General features: G+C 53.0%; 1 protein-coding gene across 1 annotated transcript; it reads right to left on the reverse strand.

Moving 5' to 3' along the window:
* Nucleotides 1-1,878: 1,878 nt before the first annotated feature.
* On the reverse strand, nt 1,879-15,884 carry CADM4 (cell adhesion molecule 4). The gene is made up of 9 exons (XM_055553039.1): nt 15,778-15,884; nt 6,168-6,314; nt 5,715-5,867; nt 5,326-5,460; nt 4,514-4,678; nt 4,295-4,385; nt 3,739-3,911; nt 2,772-2,900; nt 1,879-2,291 (listed from the first exon to the last, which is right to left on the reverse strand). Exons 1-9 carry the CDS (start codon nt 15,839-15,841, stop codon nt 2,182-2,184), a joined length of 1,167 nt encoding a protein of 388 aa, XP_055409014.1. The 5' UTR covers nt 15,842-15,884; the 3' UTR covers nt 1,879-2,181.
* Nucleotides 15,885-21,064: the final 5,180 nt, after the last annotated feature.

The following is a 21,064-nucleotide window of genomic DNA, read 5'->3' on the forward strand; positions in this document are numbered from 1 at the left end:
GCCTGAAAATGCTTTATTCTCTGATCTTCAAATAACTGTTTGCTTGCCATTCATATCCTGGCAGAGGTGTCAATCTGAGAGGTTTTCTCTGATGTTTCTGAGATAGCACCTCCAGATTGACTCTAGAGAAGTGAATGGCTTATGAATAAAGCAGGATTGGCTCTTAGAGCCAGTGAGATGATTGTTGAAGCTGGGATTGACAGATGCACGGGGCTTTATTGTCCTCTTCCACTTTTGTATGTTTGATGTTTTCTATAGTAAGAAGTTAAAAGAAAATAGTACCCCATATCCCCTTACTCTGCTTTTTATCTTAATAGTACGTGTGTGTGCGCGCGCGCGCGCGCGCTCAGCCATGTTCAACTCTTTGCCACCCCCTTTGACTGTAACCCCACCAGGCTTCTCTGTCCATGGAATTTTCCAGGCAAGACTACTAGAGTGGGTTGCCATTTCCTACTCCAGGGGATCTTCCCGACCCAAAGATCTAACCCCCACCTCTTGGCATCTCCTGCAGGCATTCTTTACCATTGCGCCACCTAGGAAACCCAGCAGTACTTATGGCAATCTGAAATTTGAGTTTTGTTTGTTTTGCTTCCTTGCTGTAATGTTTTCCTCATAAAAGGAAAGAAGGCAAGAATGGAGTCACTCTTTTCCGCTTTGGATGCTCAGTGCCTAGAACAGGATCAAGTCTGCGGTCAGCACTAAGCTGTCTGGAATACCTAGCTTTTGCCTGTTTTATTCACCATGGCATCTCCAGCCCTTTGAGCAGCACCTTGTACAAAGTAAGGTTAATATATTTTTTACTTGAAAATAAAAATCACTTGCTTAAAATTTAGATGAATGAATGAGGGGCCAGGAATGCCAGGCTCAGGAGCTTTGACTTGGTCTAGAGGTAAACGGAGAGCAAGGGAAAGATTTTTCAGCTGGCAGGGACAGGTTTTGACAATGCAAAATGTGAGTAATTGAAAGGTCCTCTGGAGATTGATGTCAGGGCTGGGGATAAGGCAGGGGAAGTGTCCAGGCTACTGGGTGGGGATAGGGTAGCTCAGTGGCTACTGAAAGGACAAGACAGTGCTTTTTGGCTTAAAGACTGACCAGAAAAAGCCCAGGTTTCTTGGGAGGGTGGAGGTGTCCTTGGCGATGTAAGGACCCTTTCCTGACCTATACAGTCCACCAGCAATCATCATCCTCCCTCCCCCTCCCAACATGGTGCAGGTCTGGGCAGAGGGACAGACACACAGCCACCCCAAAAACTTGTTCTCTCCTCAGTTTAATGGTGGTTAGTGGGATTGCCAAACCCCCTCCCCATTCCCCTCCCCGCCCCGTACAAAATGTGTTTTGTTTTGTTTTTTAAACAAGAAAAAGGGGGCAAAAGCCAGGAATGGGGGGGAGGGGGTGCAATCTGATATTTTCATACAGATTTTTTATTTTTTTAATATATTATATATAAAACCATAGAGAGCAATGCACCCTCCCCCCAGACTCCTTTCCCCCTCCCCGGGGGGCCTGGAGGAGAGATGGGGAAGGCCCCCCCAGGAGTGGGTGGACAGAGAGACAAAGATGGATGGGACAGATGTGGGGGGAGGGGGGAGGGGAGGAGAGCCCAGGAGCTGGGGAAAGGGGACTGGAGCAAAGTTGGGGCTGTCTCCCTCACCGCCCCCATCAAAGTTATGACACAAAGACACAGAATCCCTGTTTCCACGCCCTCCCCCCACCCTTACCCCCACCGTGCAAACATGGCTTTGCAAAGAGGTGCCCAGAGCTCTGTGGAACTCCTACAATGGCTGGCATGGGGTCTGGGACCCCCAAAGAAATCTCTGTTCCCCTTCCCTGCCCACCCCACCCTTCCCAGAATCTGACCCCTCCCCACAAGACCTGGGACTGCAGCCTAGGGGCCTTGGCCTTCCCCCAGTTATCTTACCCCAACCCAATCCCTACCGCCCTCCCTGGACTTAGGGGGTCTGGACCTTTGGCCCTTGCCCCCCCATCGGGGGACCCAGAGCTCTGGGCCCTTGCTTCTGGCCCTTGTAGAGACCCAGGCAGCCAACACCCCCATCCCTGTCCAAGCGTCTGAGGTGTTAGTGGTGGGGGGAGAAGCCCACCATCCCAGACTCTGGTAAATGTCTTTGCAGCTGGCAGTGGGGTGGACCCCAGCCCAGGCCCAGGCCTGGGGTGGAGGTGGGGTCAGATGAAGAATTCTTCTTTTCTCTTGTGTCCATCGCTGCCATTGAGAAAGGCTTCTCTCGCTTCTCCCTGCTCATCCAGGCCACTGGCCTCATGGGTCAGATAGGAGCCTGAGGGGTGACAGACCCCCCCCCGGCAGAGGCCACAGATACGTGTGGACCCAGGAGTTGGACGGGGAGGCAGACAAAACACATCAGATGAAGAGGGAGAGATGGAACATACAGGGAGAGAGTCAAGTCCAGGGAAGAGCAAAACAGGGGCAGAGAAAGAGAGAAAAGCAGAATTAGGAGTACTTCACAAGTTCACTGAAAGATCAACCCTTATCCGTTCTCTAGGTAGTATCCCCTTGATCCGCTCCCAACGAATTCGCCAATTAGGAATTCAAACGTAAAAGTCCTTTATTCAGCTCCAACCCTTAACCCCTTTTAGGATACTGGACCGAAAGACCCGCCCCTTTCGGGATCTGGGCCTCAAGTTTCCAATCCTGGATCTACGCCCGCCCTCTGTCAAATCGGGTTCTAGGCCCCACCCTCTTCTGGACGCCACAACCAACCACACCCGTCGCTGAATTTGACCCCGCCCCCACTCACCCTTCTGCCGTACCGAGCACCAGACCATGCCCACCAGCACACAGATGATCAGAAACACCAGTAGCGCCAGGATGCCGCCCACAATGGCGTAGGGCACCGACGTCTGAGCCTCTACCACCGCACCAGGGTCTGCCAGAGGGACAGGGCGCAGGCCCAGGTCATCAGAGGACGGTCCCAGCCCGGGCCCATAGCTGGCAATGTCTTAAACCATTCTGCAGCCACGTCCAATCGCGCCCCCTTAACGTTCCACGCCTCGCAAATTACCGCCACCTGGTGGGCCCTTCCCCTGGCGCCTCCCCCCCCCCCAATTAGCAATAATTGCGCCTTGGAAAAACCTCATTGGCTACGACACTGCCACTGAGCAAAGCTCCTGGCGCCATTCTTGATGTTCCACTTCTTCAAGGAACGCTTGTTGGTTTGTACACTGCCTGACTTGGCCCCCAGTCATTTCGCTAATACCTACCTGCCTTCTCCCCCCCACTTCATTCCCCAGAGAACAGAAATAGCACATCCTTTTTCTTTGACTTCAGACCTAAATCCCTTCCCATCTTGTTTAAAACGCTCCAGGTATTTAAACCGCTGATCTAGGGCCCAGCCACTCCAAAATTCCTGCCCCACCGTCATAGGAGCTAAACACATAACACTTCTTTGTGCTAGCGACCTCCAACTGCTTTCTATATTTAGCTCATAATTTTTACAACAACCCTATGAGGTAGGTGCTGTTGTTTATTTCCACTTTACCGATGAGGAAACTAAGGCACAAAGTTACCTGCAACAGGACGCTGCAGAACTGAATCTGAATCCAGACAATCAGTCTGGTCCCAGAACTATAAGAACTCTGTGGGCTTTTGACCCCCCGGAATCATTCTTTGCATAGATCGACGCCTCAAACACGTTCCAATCCTTCCTTCCTGTCCCCAAGGCCCAGTTCCACCCAGGACGGGGAGGACTGCCCCTAGGTCCTCACCGTAGACCACGAGCACATAGAGCGCCCTCGCGTGGCCGTGCTTGTTCGACGCCTCGCAGGTGTAGGTGCCATTATCCGCGGATACCAGGCCGGGCAGCGTAAGCGTCTCCCCGACTGCTTCCGCCCGCTCTGGCAAAGACTCATTACCCCGGTTCCAGCGGATCTGGTTTGGCCTGGGCGGGGATATAATGAGAGTTAGGGACGCAGGTGTCAGCACCCAATTCTGACGTCTCAGAAATCTAGATATGCGACATCTCCAAATAAGAGAATCCTTACTAGACCTTCCTTTCCTTCCTTGAAAACCAAGAGTCCCGGGCCCAACTTCCACCCATCAGCAGGATCTCAGGAATCCTAGCCCCTCACCCCCACCCTCAGCCCCTTCCTCAGAATCCAGGAGACCAGGGACCCACAGCCTCCTTCCTCATCATCTAGCCCCAGATCCCTTCTTTCTCAGGATTCAGAAGGCTGGGTCTCAGCCCTCTCTGTTCTTCCAGCTTCAGGTTTCCGGGTCACCTATTCTCCCCAGGACCCAGGAATCTAGGACCCCAAAGCTCACCTGGGGTTCCCCGTCACAGCACATGTCAGCACCAATGTGTCTCCCTCCCTCACCACAGCTTGGGAGGCATGGATCCGGGCCGTGGGGGAGTCTGTGGGCAGGAGTAAGATGGGAGAGTGGTTATCTGGGTTATGCAGGACTAGGAATTCTCCCGGGGGCAGGTGGCAGGCGCATTGGAACCCTCCTTCCCCGCCGGGCGCTGGCCTGCCAGGCACTTACACTGCACGTCCAGCACGTACTGCGTCTGCTTGCTGTGTCCGGAGGGTAGCGCCTGGTTCTGCGCCTCGCAGGTGACGATACCGCCATCGTCCTTGCGGTCTACACGAAACCGCACTGTGCTTGCCACGCTCCAGACCTTGCCATTTTCCTGGCCGCTGGTCACTCCTGCCAAGCCCCGCCCAGAAACTGTCAAGGCAGGGCTATGGCTCCGCCCACTGAAGGCACACCCTCCCACCTGGCCAATCCCAAAGCAGGCTATTTGCCAAGCTCCACCCCTTACCCACAGCCTCGCCTCTAGTCCTCCAAACCACGCCCCTATCCAAACCAGGCCCACAACCCCGTGTCTCTTCCCAAAGCTCCTCGATCTTTCACCCCATGTCCTCTCATCTAACAATTCATTCAATAAGTATATACTGAGTGGTGGTTTAGTCGCTAAGTCATGTCCGACTCTTGCGACCCCATGGACTGTTAACCCGCCAGACTTCTCTGTCCATGGGATTTTCCAGGCAAGAATAATGGAGTAGGTTGCCATCTCCTTCTCCAGGAGATCTTCCCAACCCAGGGACTGAACCTGGGTCTCCTGAGCTGTAGATTGTCTCCTGTGTTGCAGGCAAATTCTTTACCGACTGAGCCACCAGGGAAGCCCAATATATTGAGTAGTAGTGTCCGCCAAACCCATGCACTCTTCCTCAAGCTCCATCCATATATAAACCAGCCTTTCCCAAGCCACACCTCCTGGAGCCCCGTCTCTTAAGTCTGGCCCTTCGCAGGCACCTCTCCAGCCCACTCCCATCCCCGCCCCCAGGTTATACCTTTCAGTTCCTTTCGGTCCCGGTACCAGCGCAGGACGGCAGCCGGGCGGGACCGTGGAACAAGACAGCTGAGCTCCACCTCGCCGCCCTCCACCGCCTGTTCCCGGACCTCCACTATAGGATTCTCCGGGGCCACTGCCACAGGGAGAAGGGGACAAGAGGGAGGTCAAGAGAGGGACCAAGGTGGGCTCAGAGTAACCAAACTGCAGGATTCCAGGGAACCGGGGGAACAAAGGGTCAAACACAGAGGCAAGAGGTCAGGGAAACCGGCCATATTTACTGGGAGCAGATGTCCAGGAGGTTAAAAACAGCCAGGGTCAAGTCTCAGGATAAGGGATGAGCAAAGGAGAAAGGAGACAGGATAGATCTGAGGAAGGGGAGGCTGTTACCCAGTACAGTGAGCGTGGCAATCTGGTGGTGGGTGTCCTCTGTGTAGAGCTGGCAGAAGTAGCCCCCCTCATCCTCCAGGCGAGCATCTGAGAGCCGGATCCGTACCCGGCGCGGGGAGAACTCCTCAAGCTGGAAACGCTCATCCTTCAGGGCTAGAGAGTGAAGAGGCGGGAGTGAACTTGGGGAATCCGTAGCTCAGAAGTCCCACCTTTCTTCCAGGAGCTTAGAGTTCGGCCCTCTCTTTTCTCCAACCACACCCAGGTGTCTAAGGTGCCCACCTAGTCACTCTCCTGGGTACCCAGAATGTTTCAGGGCCTCTCACACGACCAGGAGTCCAGGCCCCAGCCCCCTCCTCCCTCAGATGCAGGAGACTAGAGCCTCAGCTCTGTCTTCAGTCAGTCCCCGGCCCTCTCCTCTTCCAAGACTCAGGCTCTGGACCCCCCAGCACGCACCACGGGTACCATTGAAGAAGAGGGTCTGCCGGGCGGGGTTCTGAATGACAACTATGGATCCATCATACTGGTGCAGTCGGCAGGTTATCTCGGCCACCCCACCCTCAGCCACTGTCACATTCTCCGTCTGTACTTCCTGTCCTGCCCCTGGACCAGTAGACAGAGAAACAGGATAAGAGACTCATTGAGGGGTACAATTCAGTCTTTGCTCTCTCCCTCGGGTCCTCACCCATCCAAACTTCCAATACCTCTCCTTCCCCTTTCATGCAGTTCAGTACACCCAACATTTCCTGTGGGCTGGAATCCCGGAGATGGATAAAACCTGACCCCTGCTCTAGAGGAGCTGCAATCAAGATCCAGTGGATCTAAGGAGTGGGTGGGTGGGGCAGCACAGGTCACACTGGGAGCCCAGAGGAAGTGGAGACTAAGACCACCCAGGGAGATGAGTGGTCAGAGAAGATTCTAGAAGAAAGCTCCATTGGATCCATATTTTAAAGAGTGAGCAATACACAGGGTATGGGAAACTGTTGTGTGTTCACCAAACCCCATCTTTCACACCTGAGCACATGTTTTAACTTGTCTGCAGAGATGGGCGAGATATTCTTCTCATCCCTGTAGAGTTGAGTTTGCTGCTTTTCCTGTTTTGGGTGTTGTTGGGTTTTTTTAAGGCTGTGTAGCACAGCTTGTGGGATCTTAGTTCCCCAAACAGGGACTGAACCCCTACCCCCTGCAGTGGAAGTGCAGAGTCTTCACCACAACCATTGAACCACCAGGGAAATTCCTGCTGCTCTTCCCATTAATGGAGCACTCTGACCCTGTGAATCTGGGGAGGGCTTGTGACTTGCTTTGATCAACAGAATTTGCTAGAAGTGATATTGAATGAGTTCTGGAGCCTAGATCTCAAGAGACCTCACAGCTTCCACTCATGCCCTTTTGCTGCTCTGACACAGTTGGGTGAAGACGCCCGGGCCAGCCTCCTTGAGGATGAGACCACACGGAGGGAGAGAAGCCCAGCCAAAAGCCAGCACCAAATGCCAGCCACGGGAATCAGACCATTCTGGACTATCCAGCCCCTGTGGCACCACCAGGTGACTGCAGCCACATGAGTGACCCCAGTTGAGACCAAGAGAAGTGCCCAATTGATCCTATCCAAACTGCTGACTCCCAGAGTCATGAGCAAAAAACATAATTGCTGTTCAAAGCCACAATGCTTTGGAGGGTGTCTTAACACGGCTAAAGTTAACTGGTACAACACACTGAAGTGAAAGGCACTCAGTCATGTCCGACTCTTTGCGACCCCATGAACTGTACAGAATTGAATTCTCCAGGCCAGAATACTGGAGTGGGTAGCCGTACCCACTCACTCCAGGGGATCTTCCCAACCCAGGGATCAAACTCAGGTCTCCCGCATCGCAGGCAGATTCTTTTCCAGCTAAGCCACCAGGGAAGCCCTCAAGGGACAACACACTATTAGGCTACATTTCCGAGGATCCCTTGTGCTTACATGGGGCCCCATGACTGATTTCTGGCCAATGGGCTGTGGGCAGAAGAGAGAAACACCTCCTCCAGCCTGGTTCATCTCACCCGCAATCCTTCATGCTGGCAGAATGGAGAGGACTCCTAGGAGCCCAGAGGAGAACAGGATTTTGAAGGAGTCTGGGGCCCTAACTTTCTGTCCCGGGTTACCTGCCTGCACAGGACTGTAGCATGAGTGAGAAAAACATTTTTTGGTTAAGCCATTGAGATTTCAGGGCTGTTGTTATAGCAGTTAACTTACCCTGATTAATCCATCAGAGGAATGAAGTAAGGGATTAGTAAGGGGGCGTTTCCAGCCAAGTAAACAGTGCAGAGTAAAGCTCAAAGCTGAGATTAATCATCATCAGCCTCATCAATGTCACTGTCATCTTCAAAATAACAATAACCATCATAGCTACTGTTTATTAGGCAATTTCTATTCCAGGCTTTGTGCTAAGGGCATTACCCATATAATTTCCATTTAATCATCACAATACCTGAATAAGGGAGGCACTATTATCAATCCCCAGTTTTCTTTTTCCAGTTCTCATTTTTTAGATGAGAAAATTTGTTCCACAGCAAGAAAATGACTTGGCCAAGGTCACAGCCTGAGAGTGGCAGAGGCAGGATCTGCCTCGAGGTCTCCCAGTTCTGTATCCTACACCCACATCCACTCCTGGTTGTCTGGGTGAAAGGTGTCCAGCATTGGTGAGGACTGTGGCATGTGCTTGTGAAGGGTCTCAGCCAAGGTACAAGATCAGCTTTTATCCTGAAGGCCAGGAACTGAAGCAGGAAAGAGCCATGATCAGATTTGATTATTCACTTTTTTTTTTTTTTGGCCATGCCATGTAGCACATGGGATCTTAGTTCCTTGACCAGGGATCAAACTCATATCCCCCTGCACTGGAAGCAGGGAGTCTTAATCACCAGACCACCAGGGAAGTCCCTGGTTATTCACCTTTAAATTCTGGATAACTATTTTTTCATATCTCTTACATTCAGTCTCATTCATTCATTTGTGCTGCAGGGAGGTTTTCAGGGGCTGGGTGCCCAGGGATGAGTCAGATGAGGTCCCTGTCCTGGAAGGCCTTCAAGATTTATGGGGAGGTAGACATAAATCATTGTAAAATCCCATGAGAAGTGTTTCAGTCCCTCTAAGAGGAATAGGTAACCTGATTTGGGGGCTGAAGGGTGGAAAAGATTAATTCTGAAGGAGGGGGGTAAGCAGAGACAGCTAGCTTCCTACTCAGTATATACTCTTCCTTTTCTCTTTAGTAAAAGAATCCTGATTGTGTTTTATGGTTGCCCTGTGATGTGCTCATCAGCTAAGTCATGTTGAACTCCTTGCAGCCCCACACCATGGACTGTCCAGCCCACCAGGCTCCTCAGTCCATGGGATTTTCCAGACTAGAAATACTGGAGTGGGTTGCCATTTCCTCCTCCAGGTGATATTCCCGACCCAGGGATTGAACCCACATCTCCTGTGTCTCCTGCATTGGCCGGTGGATTCTTTACCACTGAGCCACCCGGGTAGCCCTTACGGTTGCCCTACATTCCGCAGAAAGAGAAATTCCCCAGACTCCCTTGCAGCTAAGTGAGGCCACGTGATAAAGTTTTGTCTGACTAGATATCAGGAAAAGTGTCATGTGACCGTCTGAGGGGACTTCTTTTTTTAAATTTTGCTATGCCAAGTCTTAGTTGCAGCACATCAACTCTTAGTTGTGGCATGTGGGATCTAGTTCCCTGACCAGGGATCAAACCCAGGCTCCCTGCATCAGGAGCACGGAGTCCTAGCCACTGGATCACCATGGAAGTCGAAGGGGACTTCTTAAAGAAAGGGGACAAGTCCTTTTTCCACCTGGTCACCTTTGTGCTGCCTGAAACTAGGATGTGATGGAGTTCGGGAACTGAGACCTGGAAGATGCCTGGGTCTCTGGTGATGATGTGGAATTGTCATAAAAGCCTTCGACACCAACTTCTGGCTTCTTTTATCTTTGAATATAATGTTTTGTGAATTTAAGCCCCTCTTAGGGGTTTATCTCGAGAAGGGGATGACAGAGGATGAGATGGCTGGATGGCATCACTGATTCGATGGACATGATTTTGGGTGAACTCCGGGAGTTGGTGATGGACAGGGAGGCCTGGTGTGCTGCGATTCACAGGGTCGCACAGAGTCGGACACAACTGAGCGACTGAACTGAACTGAACTAGGGGTTTATCTAGCACTTTCCTGAATAGCAATCTTAATATGTCCAATCCTGGCACCAAACATTTTCCTTCCCATGTTTTCTCAGTCTCAGTAAATGTCACAACCCGGTTGCTCAGGCCAAAACACCTAAAAATCATCCACGTTTTCACCCTTTCCCTCACCTCTAACACCCACTCCATCAGCAAGATCTATCCATTCTGCTTCTAAAATATATCCCAAACCTGTTCACCTTTGTCACATCATCCAGTGACACTATCTCTGACTTGGTCCTTCAAGAGCTACTCGTGAGTCTCCCTACTTCCACACCTGCCTCCCCACAAGACCAGTCTTAACACATCAGCTGGACAGTTGCAGTGCGTGGGCTTTTCCTGTGGTGGAGCACAGGCTCTATAGTGCGCAGGCTCAGTAGTCACAGCTCATGGGCTTAGTTGCCCCGAGGCATGTGGGACCTTCACTTAGACCAGGGCTCAGACCCAGACCTCCTGCACTGGGAGCGTGGACCACCATTAGCCACTGGACCACCAGGGAAGTCCCCAGAACTCTTTCTATTTCATCACCACTGTTTTATTTCCTGTATGGAACTTTCACTGAAATTATTTTATTCATTTGCACACTTGTTGGTTGTCCGTCCCCCATTACTCAAATATACACCTCATGAAGGCAGGATTGCAATCTCTCGGGTTTGTTGCTGCACTCTAGAGCGTGGATGTGTGCTTGACCCTTGATAAATGTCTGGGGAGACAGATGCCTGAATCTCAAGTGCTAGGCATTTCAGCCTCACGACAACTTTGTGACATGGCATTATTCTCATCTTAAACACTTGGGTTGATCCCAGCTGGACCACTTGCCATCTGTGTGACCTGGGACAAATGGCTTAACCTTCCTGAGCCTCAGATGCCCCGTCTGTAAAGTGGGGATGATGCCAGGGCCTGATTCACAAGAATCAGAACCTGAGGCTCAGGGAGCCCTCTGCGCTGCTGTTATTACAACCTCCAGAAACATGCTTATTCCTGTGAAAACTGAACTGGCCTGTTTGCACATCCGGGCACTTTTAAAAAAAAAAACATCTTGAAGGCTATCTGTGGATCCTGGTCCTCGACAAGCCCAAGGGCTAGCCCCCCATTTTACAGATGTGGAGAATGAGGCTCAGGGGTCCCAGGCCAGTCAGTGGCAGAAACGCAACATCTCTTGGGTGCCCTCAGGACCTCTGGGTCTGCACCGCCCCCAAACATATCCCCTGCTCTCTGCTTGAGGGAGCACATGGGGTAAGGGTGGGGGGCTTTTGTTTTATTCCCTCCCCCTCCTGAGGAGTCAGTAACCAACAGTGTCTGTGCCTGGAATATTAATGTCCCAGGAGCTTTTGTTTCGGGGTTGGGGGGTGGTGAGGCAGGACTTTCTGGTCAGCGAGGGGTTGAGCTTTGGTGACTGGGGCACTGGCCCTTTAAACTGCCTGGAAAAAGGGACTAGGGAGGGTTTGGGAAAGAGTGGCTGAGCAGGTGATGTGTAGAGACCCAGAATCCAACACTCTCCTCCTTTAGACCCAGGAATCCAGCCCCCCAGCTGCCTCCTATCCCAGGATCCAGGAGCAACGGTTCCTAGCTTCCTTCTCCATCAGGATCAGGAATCTACGTTCTCAGCATCTTCTCTCAAATCCAGAAGTCGCAAGCCCCCAGCCTTCTCCCTCCTCAAATCCAGGATTCTGGGCCATCACCCCCCTCTTCCTTCAGGAACCAGGGGTCCAGACTACACAGCTGGTGGATGTTTCCACGGAGACTAAAGGGAGTGGGGGGAGCACTTCCTGGGTCCTGAGTCAGCGAATACCCAAGGGAGTCTCAAGGTCACAGTTCCGGGAAGGTCACAGCCACCCCCTCCATATCCTCTCTCCAGGGGGCTCATGGCATCCTGCCTCCTCCCCCCCTATCCTCCCCTAGGGAGGTGGTACATCCCTGCATCCTGACCGAATCCCCCCCCCCAGCCCCCCATCAATGGCGGAGTCCGAACATCCTCACACAAAGCATCAATTCTTCCCCAGCTCAGCCTTGTGAAGGCGCCTGTATTCGCAGGACCTAGGCATCAGGGTCCCAGCCCCTCCTCCCTCAGAAACCTGGAGTGGGACCCCCGCCCAGGACTTCCTCTCTCAGGACTCAGGAGTCTGCACCTGCACCCCACCCTCCGTCAAGACCCAGGAGTCTGGGATCCCAGTGCCCTTCTCCCTCTGGACCCAGGAGTTCAAGCCCCCCAGCCCTCTCCTCCCTCAGACCCAGAGTCCAAGACCCCAGCCCCTCCTAGCCCTAACACGGAACCCCCTAGACTTCTGCTCCCTCAGACCCAGGACTCTAGGCCCCCCGGCTCCAGGATCTCCCAGGAACTTTTGGCTCCAGGGCCACAGCCATCAGCCCCCCAGAACCACAGCCCTGTCTCCCCAGCCCTCTTGTCCCCCTCCTGTCTGTGAGGCAAGCATCAGGTGGGGGCGTCGGGGTGAGTCAGCAGCCTCGCATACAAAGTTCCCCCTGTGTCCCCCACGTTCCTGGGATATTCAAAACTCCCTGGATTCCGGGCCTTGAGCCCAGTCAGGGGGTGGGGGAGTCCTCCAGAGGTTCCCCCTGGGTGTGGGGTCAGGGAAAGAACTCCTGCTCCGGGAAGGGTGCACTGAGCCCTTGCTGTCTTCTCTTCCACCCCCAGCGTCCTCTATATTCACCACCTTCCAGAAGAACCTGGGCTCTGCAGCCACCCTCTTGCCCCACTGGGTGTCTGCTGAGGCGCCTCCGTGCCTGGTTCCTAGAGGACCTAGGGGCCTGGGGTCTGCACAGGCAGGAACCAGTGGGTGCTCGGGTCGTGGTGCCACAGGCCACTGGGCGCTGGCGAGTCCGGGCCTCCCACCCCCACCCCACCCAGAGAGAGAAAGCTGCCTTTGTGTTCCCCAAGATGGGGACAGGCCAGGCTCGCACGACATTAACCCACCCCAGGCCCCAGCCCTGCTGCGTCTAAGGTCTTGGAATCCCTTGGGGAACCTGACCCCCTGCTCTGGGGACGCAGGCATCTGGCTCATGGGTGGGTGAGGGCCAGAGGCAGAACCCTGCTTCTCAGAGTGGCCGGCCCAAACTCTAGAAGGAAGGAAGAGTCAGTCCCTAGGGAGGGAAACATTATTCTGGATTAACAAACTCTCCCTCCTTCAGGGCCCCCCAGCCCCACTCTTAATAGCCTCTTCATCTTTTCTTTGGATCTGGAGGTCTGTTTTCCATGCTCCCTTCTGGGCCATTCAGTGCCTGGCCTGTGGGTCTGTTTCTGCCTGCCTGCATCTCTGGGCAGGCAACCCATCCCTCTCTAAATCCCTTTCGCCCACCCACCCTGGACCCTTCTTTCTGTTGGCATACATCTCATCATCCTTTTCTGATATTCCTGGTGTAAATGAACCCCAGCTCCTGTCCCTACTCCTGCTGGCTGGGCAAGGTGAGAGGGGAAGGGGAGTGACAAAGAGTGGAAGGCGGGGCCATGGACAACTCCAAGAATCCGGTGGCCAAAGCCATTCAGAAATAGCCAATGAAAAGGAAAGCAAGGAGGGCCCCCTGGGATCAGATACTTCAGCTGCCTAGCCCACACCTTACAGAAGGGGAAGTGAGGCTCAGAAGGGGATGGGGAAGGGGCGGACCCAGAACTACACCTGAGAGCCCTGGTTCCAGAGTGCTTCCCTTGACACCTAGCTCTCTCCCAACTGGTAAAGTCCCCCGTCATTTCATCTAGAGAAAGTTTACAGAAGGGATTAGGGCACCAGGGAGCAGAGACTTTAAAACCGCAGGAGGGACAAGCCTGGAGAGCTCCTTCCCAGAAGTGCTGGCGAAAAGATTCTCAAACTGGGGAGTTGGTCCTCTTAGGCAGTATTCTGATTCTGAGAATCCAAACTCCCACGATTCTAGACCTCAGAGGTGTCAAGATTCGGAATCTTGGAGAGGTAAAGGTTTCAGAATTTTGAAGGTGTCAGGAGGCTAGAATGCAAACGCCAGCGAGGTTCTAGAATTTTAAAGGTGTCAAGAGTCTAAAGACTTTGGGCTTCTGGAAGCCAGTGGTTCTAAAACACCCTCAGGTTCTCTGTTCACTGGATTCATTGGTTCTAGGAGTCTATGAGCTGGCCTAACAAAGAAAGAGAAACAAAAGTGGATAGAGATGTAGCTTAAGTACTAAAGCGCTCATCTGGGAAATTGTGGCTTGTCTGCCACAAAGAAAGGACGTAATGGTGAAAGTTCTGAAGCGATGACAGAAGACTATAGACTAAAGCAAGGTGGAGGGTGACAGGCCCACTCTCAGCCTGTCACTTTGCCCTGAGGAGACAGGAAGCACACTTTGCTTCAGCTCTGGAGTGGGGAAGGTGTCACTGCACCCAGCTAGCCAGAAACCCCTTCAGGTGTCCAAGCTGGAGTTCCTTTCCTTTCAGGTCACTGAGTTCAACACCCTCACTTTACAGAAAGGGAAACAGAGGCCTCGAGAGAGAAGGGTGCTTGCCATTGGCTACACTGGCAAATGGCACGAGCCAAAATTTAAACACAGGCAGGTCCCCAACCCTGTGCCATCTGGTCACAGCTCCCAAATTTCTACAGGACATCCGGCCCTCCCACTCCGGCTCAGCTACCTCCCTGTTATCTGTTCCCCCTGACCCTGAGTGGCTTTCCCTGCCAGGGAGGGGGTGACTGGTGGCAGGTACCAGGCACACACAATGTGAGAGTGTGAGTGTGGGGGTGACATTTCCTGACCTTGTCCTGGGTCTCAGGGTCACCCTGTCTTGGAGGACTCCAGCTTTTCACAGTGTGTGATAAGGGAACATGGAGGGCTCCCTGGATGTCCTGGAGGGGGCTTCTCTGTAGATAGTGGCCTGGGTGTGTGAATGGGTGGGGAGGGGCAGCATTTGGAAGGCATCTGTTGGATCCACGTGTGTGCCCACACGCCAAGGTTCCCCACACACTTCACACACACACACACACACACACACACACACACGCACACATTTCCCTCCAGGGCCCTTCAGGATGCCCTGCCCGACTCAGTTCCTCTCCAGGGGCACAGAGGGACAGAGAGATGCAGAAATGAAGGATGGTAATGAGGAAGCCCAGGATGGAGGATGTGACAGTAGATAGGGGAGGCAAAGAGACGGGGGACAGGGACACAGTGGGACAGACAGACAGACAGGAGAGAGTGGGGAATGGGGGAGACAGATGACAGGGAGGGCCAGAGAACCAGGAATGACAGAAAGAGAGGGGACAAGGGAATGGGACAGGTGGGGGACAGAGAAACAGAGGTGACAGAGAGACGGGGCAGAAATATAGGGGTACAGAGAAGGGAATGGAGAGCATGCTGGGGGGCGGGCAGAGTGACCCAGTGAAAAGGGACAGAGACCAAGGGACAGAGATGGGGGACAAAGACAGGCTAGAGAGCCGGGGGACAGGGAGGCAAGGAGAAAGGGGGACAGGCAGAGAGACGGGCAGTCTTGGAGACAGAGGGACAGAGGACAAGGGTAGGGGGACAAGGAGAGAGACTGAGGGACTCAGAGGCGGGCGCACAGAGGGGCGCAGGGACCGGACAGGACAGAGGGGCCGCCTCGAGAAGGCCGACTTGGGGCTGGAGGGGGGGTCTCAGGCCCTTTGTCCCTGCCGCGATCAGGGCCTGTGCGGGGATGGGGGGGCTGCGGCACGGTGGCCGGGCCTGCGCCCCCTCCCCCGCTCGCGGCTCCCGGCTCGCGGCTCCCGGCCCGCGCTGCGCTTTGTCCCGGGGAGGGGGGCCCGGCCCGGCCCCGCGCGCATTGTTCGGCCTCTGCGGCCCCGCGACCGCCCGGCTGTCACCGCGGCGCGCCCCCCGCCCCGCCCCGGCCAGCCGGCCGACCCCGGCCCCCGACCCTACCTGGCCCCGCCGCGGCCGCCCACAGCAGCAGCAGCGGCCACTGGAAGCGCCGGGCCCGGCCCATGGTGCCGCCGCCGCCGCCGCCGCCGCTCGCTCCCGGCCCGGCACCTGCACCGCCCGCGCCGCCCGCCCCGCCCCCCGCGCCCCGCCCCCTGCCCGCCCGGGGGGCGGGGCGCCGAGGCCGGGGCGGGGCCGGCGCGGGGGCAGGGGCGGGGAGACGCGGGGAGGCCCCGGGCAACCGGGGAGAGGGCACCTCTAGAGGATGCGGGGAATCGGAGGAGGGGATGTGCCCGAAAGCTTGGGGGCCCGGGGGCGGGGGCGAGCAGGGGGCGTGTGCCGGGGGGACCCGCGGCCGGAGAGTGCAGGCGCTGGGTGAGGGCAGAAGTGGTGGGCTATGATGCGGAGGGAAGCGCGGGCAGGTGCTGTGAGGGGCAGCGTGTCATAGGAAAGGCGAGGGTGCTGTTGCAAGGATGCGCCAAGGTGCGGGTGGGTGCGGAGGGGAGGGAGTTGAGTGAGGATGTGTGTGAGGCTGTGAGCGTCCAGGGAGGGGGAGTTTGGTGGGGAAAGTGAGTGGGAGAAGTGTTCCCCGGACAGGTGGAGTTATTCCGTGGGTGAAGGTGAAGGGGGGTGCACATATTCCAGAGGAGAAGTGAACGTATTCTAGAGGGGGAGTGAAGGTGAAGGTGTGAGCATGGAGTGGGGTATAGGAAAGGTGACAGTGAGAGGTAGTCTGTGGACAGGTGAGTGTGAGGTTGACAGTGTCATGTGACAGGCTGTGAGCTGAGCCACTTTGAGAGGGAAGGCAACAGCCTGGTATCTGGGCAGGTCTAGGACCTCCCAGGGCAGGGCTAGGCTGGACTGGGGTCAGGTCTCACCCTTCCCCCGGTCCTCACCCGGAAACTCCGTGTTTCTGCATCATTCCTGGGGTGGGAGAGGCTCTGGTTGGACGCCCAAGCGTCTAGCCTCCCCACCCTGCGTCCCTACTCTTCTGGCCCCAGCCTCTCTTTTCGTCCCTGACTGTCTATGCGCTCTCCCCACTTCTCTCCCATCGTTGGTGCTGACTCACTCCTCCAGACTTGGGTCCCTTTTCCCTCCTGGGAGGTGAGTCTCCCCGAGCCCCCTTCTGTGGGACTTTGTAGACCTGGTGCAGGGTTATCACCTTTATGAGCCAGGAAGAGTGAGAAACCATGGAAGGTAGGAGACTTCAACCTCTTCTACCATCATTTGACAATCAGGGAAACTGGGATATGCCAACTATGAAAATCCTTTATCTCCATCACTACCCAAAACTCCTCCATTCAGGTCCTCCATCGGACTTCAGCTCCTGGTACCCTTTCTGTTCTCAGTTCCCAGCATCCTCTCTGTCCTTGGGATCCAAGCTCCCATCAGTCTCTACGTGCCCAGGACCACAGCTCCAAGTGACTTCTTCCCTTTTCAATTCTCAGTTTATCTTTCTGTAAACTGGAGAGAGGTGTGGGGTTGGATAATCTCCAGTCCTCCTAGAGCTCACAGTCTGTGTATTGAGATAGGTGGGAGAGAGGTGTCCAACCTGGATTTGGGATACTGGGTTAGGGAGTAGCTAAGGATTGTCTTTCCTCTCAAGAATCTATAGGTCCCCCACTCATGGCTTTAACCAGTGTCTCCTGCTCCAGCTCCAGGGCACCCTGGAGGATGTTGGTTTGGCTCTCATCTATCTATTTTGGGCCCCACTTTTTCTTCCACATGAGGTTGTCCTGTCCCAGTCCTACTCCAAGTTACTGTATCCATTGGGATTTTCATGCAAGTGACGGAAAATCCAACCCAACTGGCTTAAGAAAAAGAGGATTGTTTCACGTATAAAAAAGTCTTGGGTATGACTGACTCCAGCATTATCTGTCCTAAGGATAAATGGTCCCCTTACGTAGTAGTATGACTGGTCAATACCCCTGAGACCACATATTTGGGGCTTCATATTTGCAGAGGCGTAGAGAGAGAGAAAAGGGCTTCCCAGGTGGCACTAGTACCTGCCAATGCAAGAGATGCCTGTTTGATCCCTGGGTCAAGAAGATCCCCTGGAGGAGGGCATGGCAACCCACTCCAGTATTTATGCCTGGAGAATCTCATGGATCTCTGAGCCTGGCAGGCTACAGTCCATGGGGTTGCATAGAGTCAGACATAAATGAAACCACTTAACATACACTCACATAGGTATATATCTGAGCTTCCTGGGTGGTGCTGGTGGTAAATAATCCGCCTGCCAATGCAGGAGATGCAAGAGATGTGGGTTCAATCCCTGGGTTGTGAAGATCCCCTGGAGTAGGAAATAGCAGTATTCTTCAGTATTCTTGCCTGGAGAATCCCGTGGACAGAGGAGCCTGGCAGGCTATGGGTCATAGGGTTGCAAAGAGTTGGACATGACTGAAGCGACTTAGCATAGCACACAGCACAGAGAGAGAAAAAGACAGACAAACTGAGAAAGCCAGGCTGTGGGAGCCTGAGCAGAGATAAGAGACTTGAAGAAGCTCCTTCAGCAGAATGAGGAAATACTTTTTTTTCCTTAGAACCCTCCTTGAAATTGGTCCAGATCATGCCACCTGCCTATCACTGAACCAACATCAATGGCCAGGAGATGAGACGAAACTGATTAAATTAGATATGAGCCACAGGCTCCCTCTACCCCCAGGTCAGAGGTGAAATTAGATTTCTCAAACAGAAGTAGATATTAGGGAGACAGTTGCTATCCCCGCTATTTTGGGTGACGGGGTGGGCTGACCATTCTTGGGTTTTTGAAGTCTTGGGATGGTTTAGAGTTTGTTATTTGTTTTCTCAGCATCGTTCTGCAAGATAATAGAAAATATATTGGTCTCTGCCCCTGGTTCCTGACACAGAGCTCCTGAAACCCTTGTAATTACCTAAGTGATAAGAACACCAGGAACAGCTTTGTTCTAATATTTAGTCTTTGACCTTAGCTCCTAACTCAGGTCTCCGGAAGTCCTTGTCATTTCTTGGGTGATAAGAGTGTCTTTTGTTCTAATAGGTGACTTCTGGTGGGCTCCTGGATGAGGTCTGGTCCCCAAAAAGACCCAACTATGATAACAAACTTGAGATTTTCAGCCGCACTCCCCATTCTCTTGAGAAGGGAGAAGGGCTGAAATTGGAGTGAAGGATCCATGATGCCTTTGTGATGAAGCCTCTGTAAAAATCCCAATAGTATGGGGTTCAGGGAGCTTGTGGGCTAACGAACACATGCAGGGGCTGGGACAGTGACATGCCTGAAAAGAGAATGGAAATTGTGTGCCCCTGGGCACAGACCTTGCCCTGTGCATCTCTTCCATCTGACTGTTCATCTGTATTCTCTATCATATTCTTTTAAAATAAAAGGAAGAAAAAAAAAAAGAAAAAAAATAAAACAAAAGGAAGTCACTGTTTTCCTGAATTCTGTGAGCCACTCTGGTGGGTTAATCAGATCTGAAGAGGGGGATCCTCATGGGGGAAGCTCTGGTTTGTAGCCGATTGGTCAGAAGCACAATCTGGACTTCTGATTGTCATTGGAAGTGGGAAGAATGGACCTGAGTCCTTAATCTGTGGGATCTGAGGCTATTTCCGGGTAGATAGTGTCAGAATTAAGTCACAGAACAGCCAGCCAGGGTCACAGAAAATTGCCTGGTGTGGGGAAGCACTCCCCACATTTGATGACCTGAAGTGTTATGAGTGTGATGCTAGTGTGAGAGTAGAGGAGACGCACAGGAGAAAGACACAGTAGGGAAAAACTGAGTTGTTCCTTCTATAGAAAGAAGACTGGGTGGGCATTTTCCCCCAACACACATTCCCTCCTCCTTTGTTCTTTCCTAAGAGAATCCTGATTTTGTTCAGGCATCAACTTTTCTTTAATAGTCAGCTGATGTGTGGGAAGTCCTAGGAGTAGGGTCTGATTATACTTTGTTAAATACTGTGGTTCCATGCCCCCTTCTAGTGCAAGGGGTGAGGCAAGAAACAAATCAGGCAAATAAAACGCGGGAAAGGCAAGTCACCCTGGAAGTTTTGGGATAAGCTTTCTTTGTTTTAAAAAAGAAGAGAAGAGATGGCCCTTTGTTATTGCTTCTGAATGTGGGTGTGATGCCTGGAACTGCAGTGGCCTTCTTGAGGCCATGAGGCAGATATGCTTGAATGGATCCTTTAGGGCATAATGGAAACATTGAATAAGTCAAGCCAGGAACTGCCCTAACTCATGATCTCTTCTGTGAGATCATCAATTTCCTCTTTGTTTCAACCATTTTGAGTTGGGTATCCTTGTAAATACAGCCCTGACCACCATATTACCTGCAATTCAGATAGAATACATGGAGGCATCCCTGCTTACAGAGTAAAACATTTTAAGTGGTAGTTTTCTTTTTCAGTTGCTCGCCCATCCTTGTGATGAGATCTCTCTCATAGAGGTGGTTTTCTCAGCTCTGCCTGAGTGGGTTGCCTACCATGAGAACTGCCTGAGTGGCAGATGCTTGTTTTCAATGTGCACAACTGTATGTCATGGCTTTGATATAAACTTCCCTGGCCGTAGCAGAGGAGGTTGTCGGCAGCGTCCTGACCCAAACTGGACTCCACCAGAGAAGAGTGAGAAGAGTCTGTTCATCAAAATAGTATAACCAGACACAGTAGTTCTTGGTACTTGACATTTCAAGGGCATGTTTGGCTACTGTGTTTGAGGCTGGAGGTAGTCTGTGAGGAGACAAAAATAAGGTGAAAGCCCAGTCCATGAAGGAAGCCACACACTCAGAGTAAGAGAGAGTGACACAGAGAGGCAGATTTTGCAAAAGGGAGACAACATTGATTTCGCCCAGCTTTTCAATTCTGTTTCTTGTCCCTGGTGCAGCCCAGAGACCTAGCTCTTGCCTGGATTCTAAACTTCCAATAATGCTGTCGTTTTTTGCTTGAGTCAGCTCTAACAGATTTTATTTCTTGCAACTGAGATCCCTGAACAAAAACTTGGGAGCCATTAATGATGAGGTCCTGATCACAAGGTCTGGTGTAGAACATTATGAGAAATTTATCTCTAGCCTCAATAGCTGCACCATGGGACATGTATTTCTATCCTTTGATCCCCACTGTAGGGCATCATGGGAGACTCAATCCTACCCTCCAGTCTCTGCCACAGGGTCTCATGGGAAATGCAGTCCTAGCCTCAATTTCAGCTCTAAGTCATCGTGGGAAATGTATTCCTAGCCTCCAGTCTCTGCTGTGGGGGTATCATGATGAATGCAATCCTAGTCTCCAGTTATCACACAGGGGAGCAACCTGAGGGTCCCTAACC

This window comes from Bubalus kerabau, chromosome 17 (assembly GCF_029407905.1).
Source record: "Bubalus kerabau isolate K-KA32 ecotype Philippines breed swamp buffalo chromosome 17, PCC_UOA_SB_1v2, whole genome shotgun sequence".
NCBI lineage: Eukaryota > Metazoa > Chordata > Mammalia > Artiodactyla > Bovidae > Bubalus > Bubalus kerabau.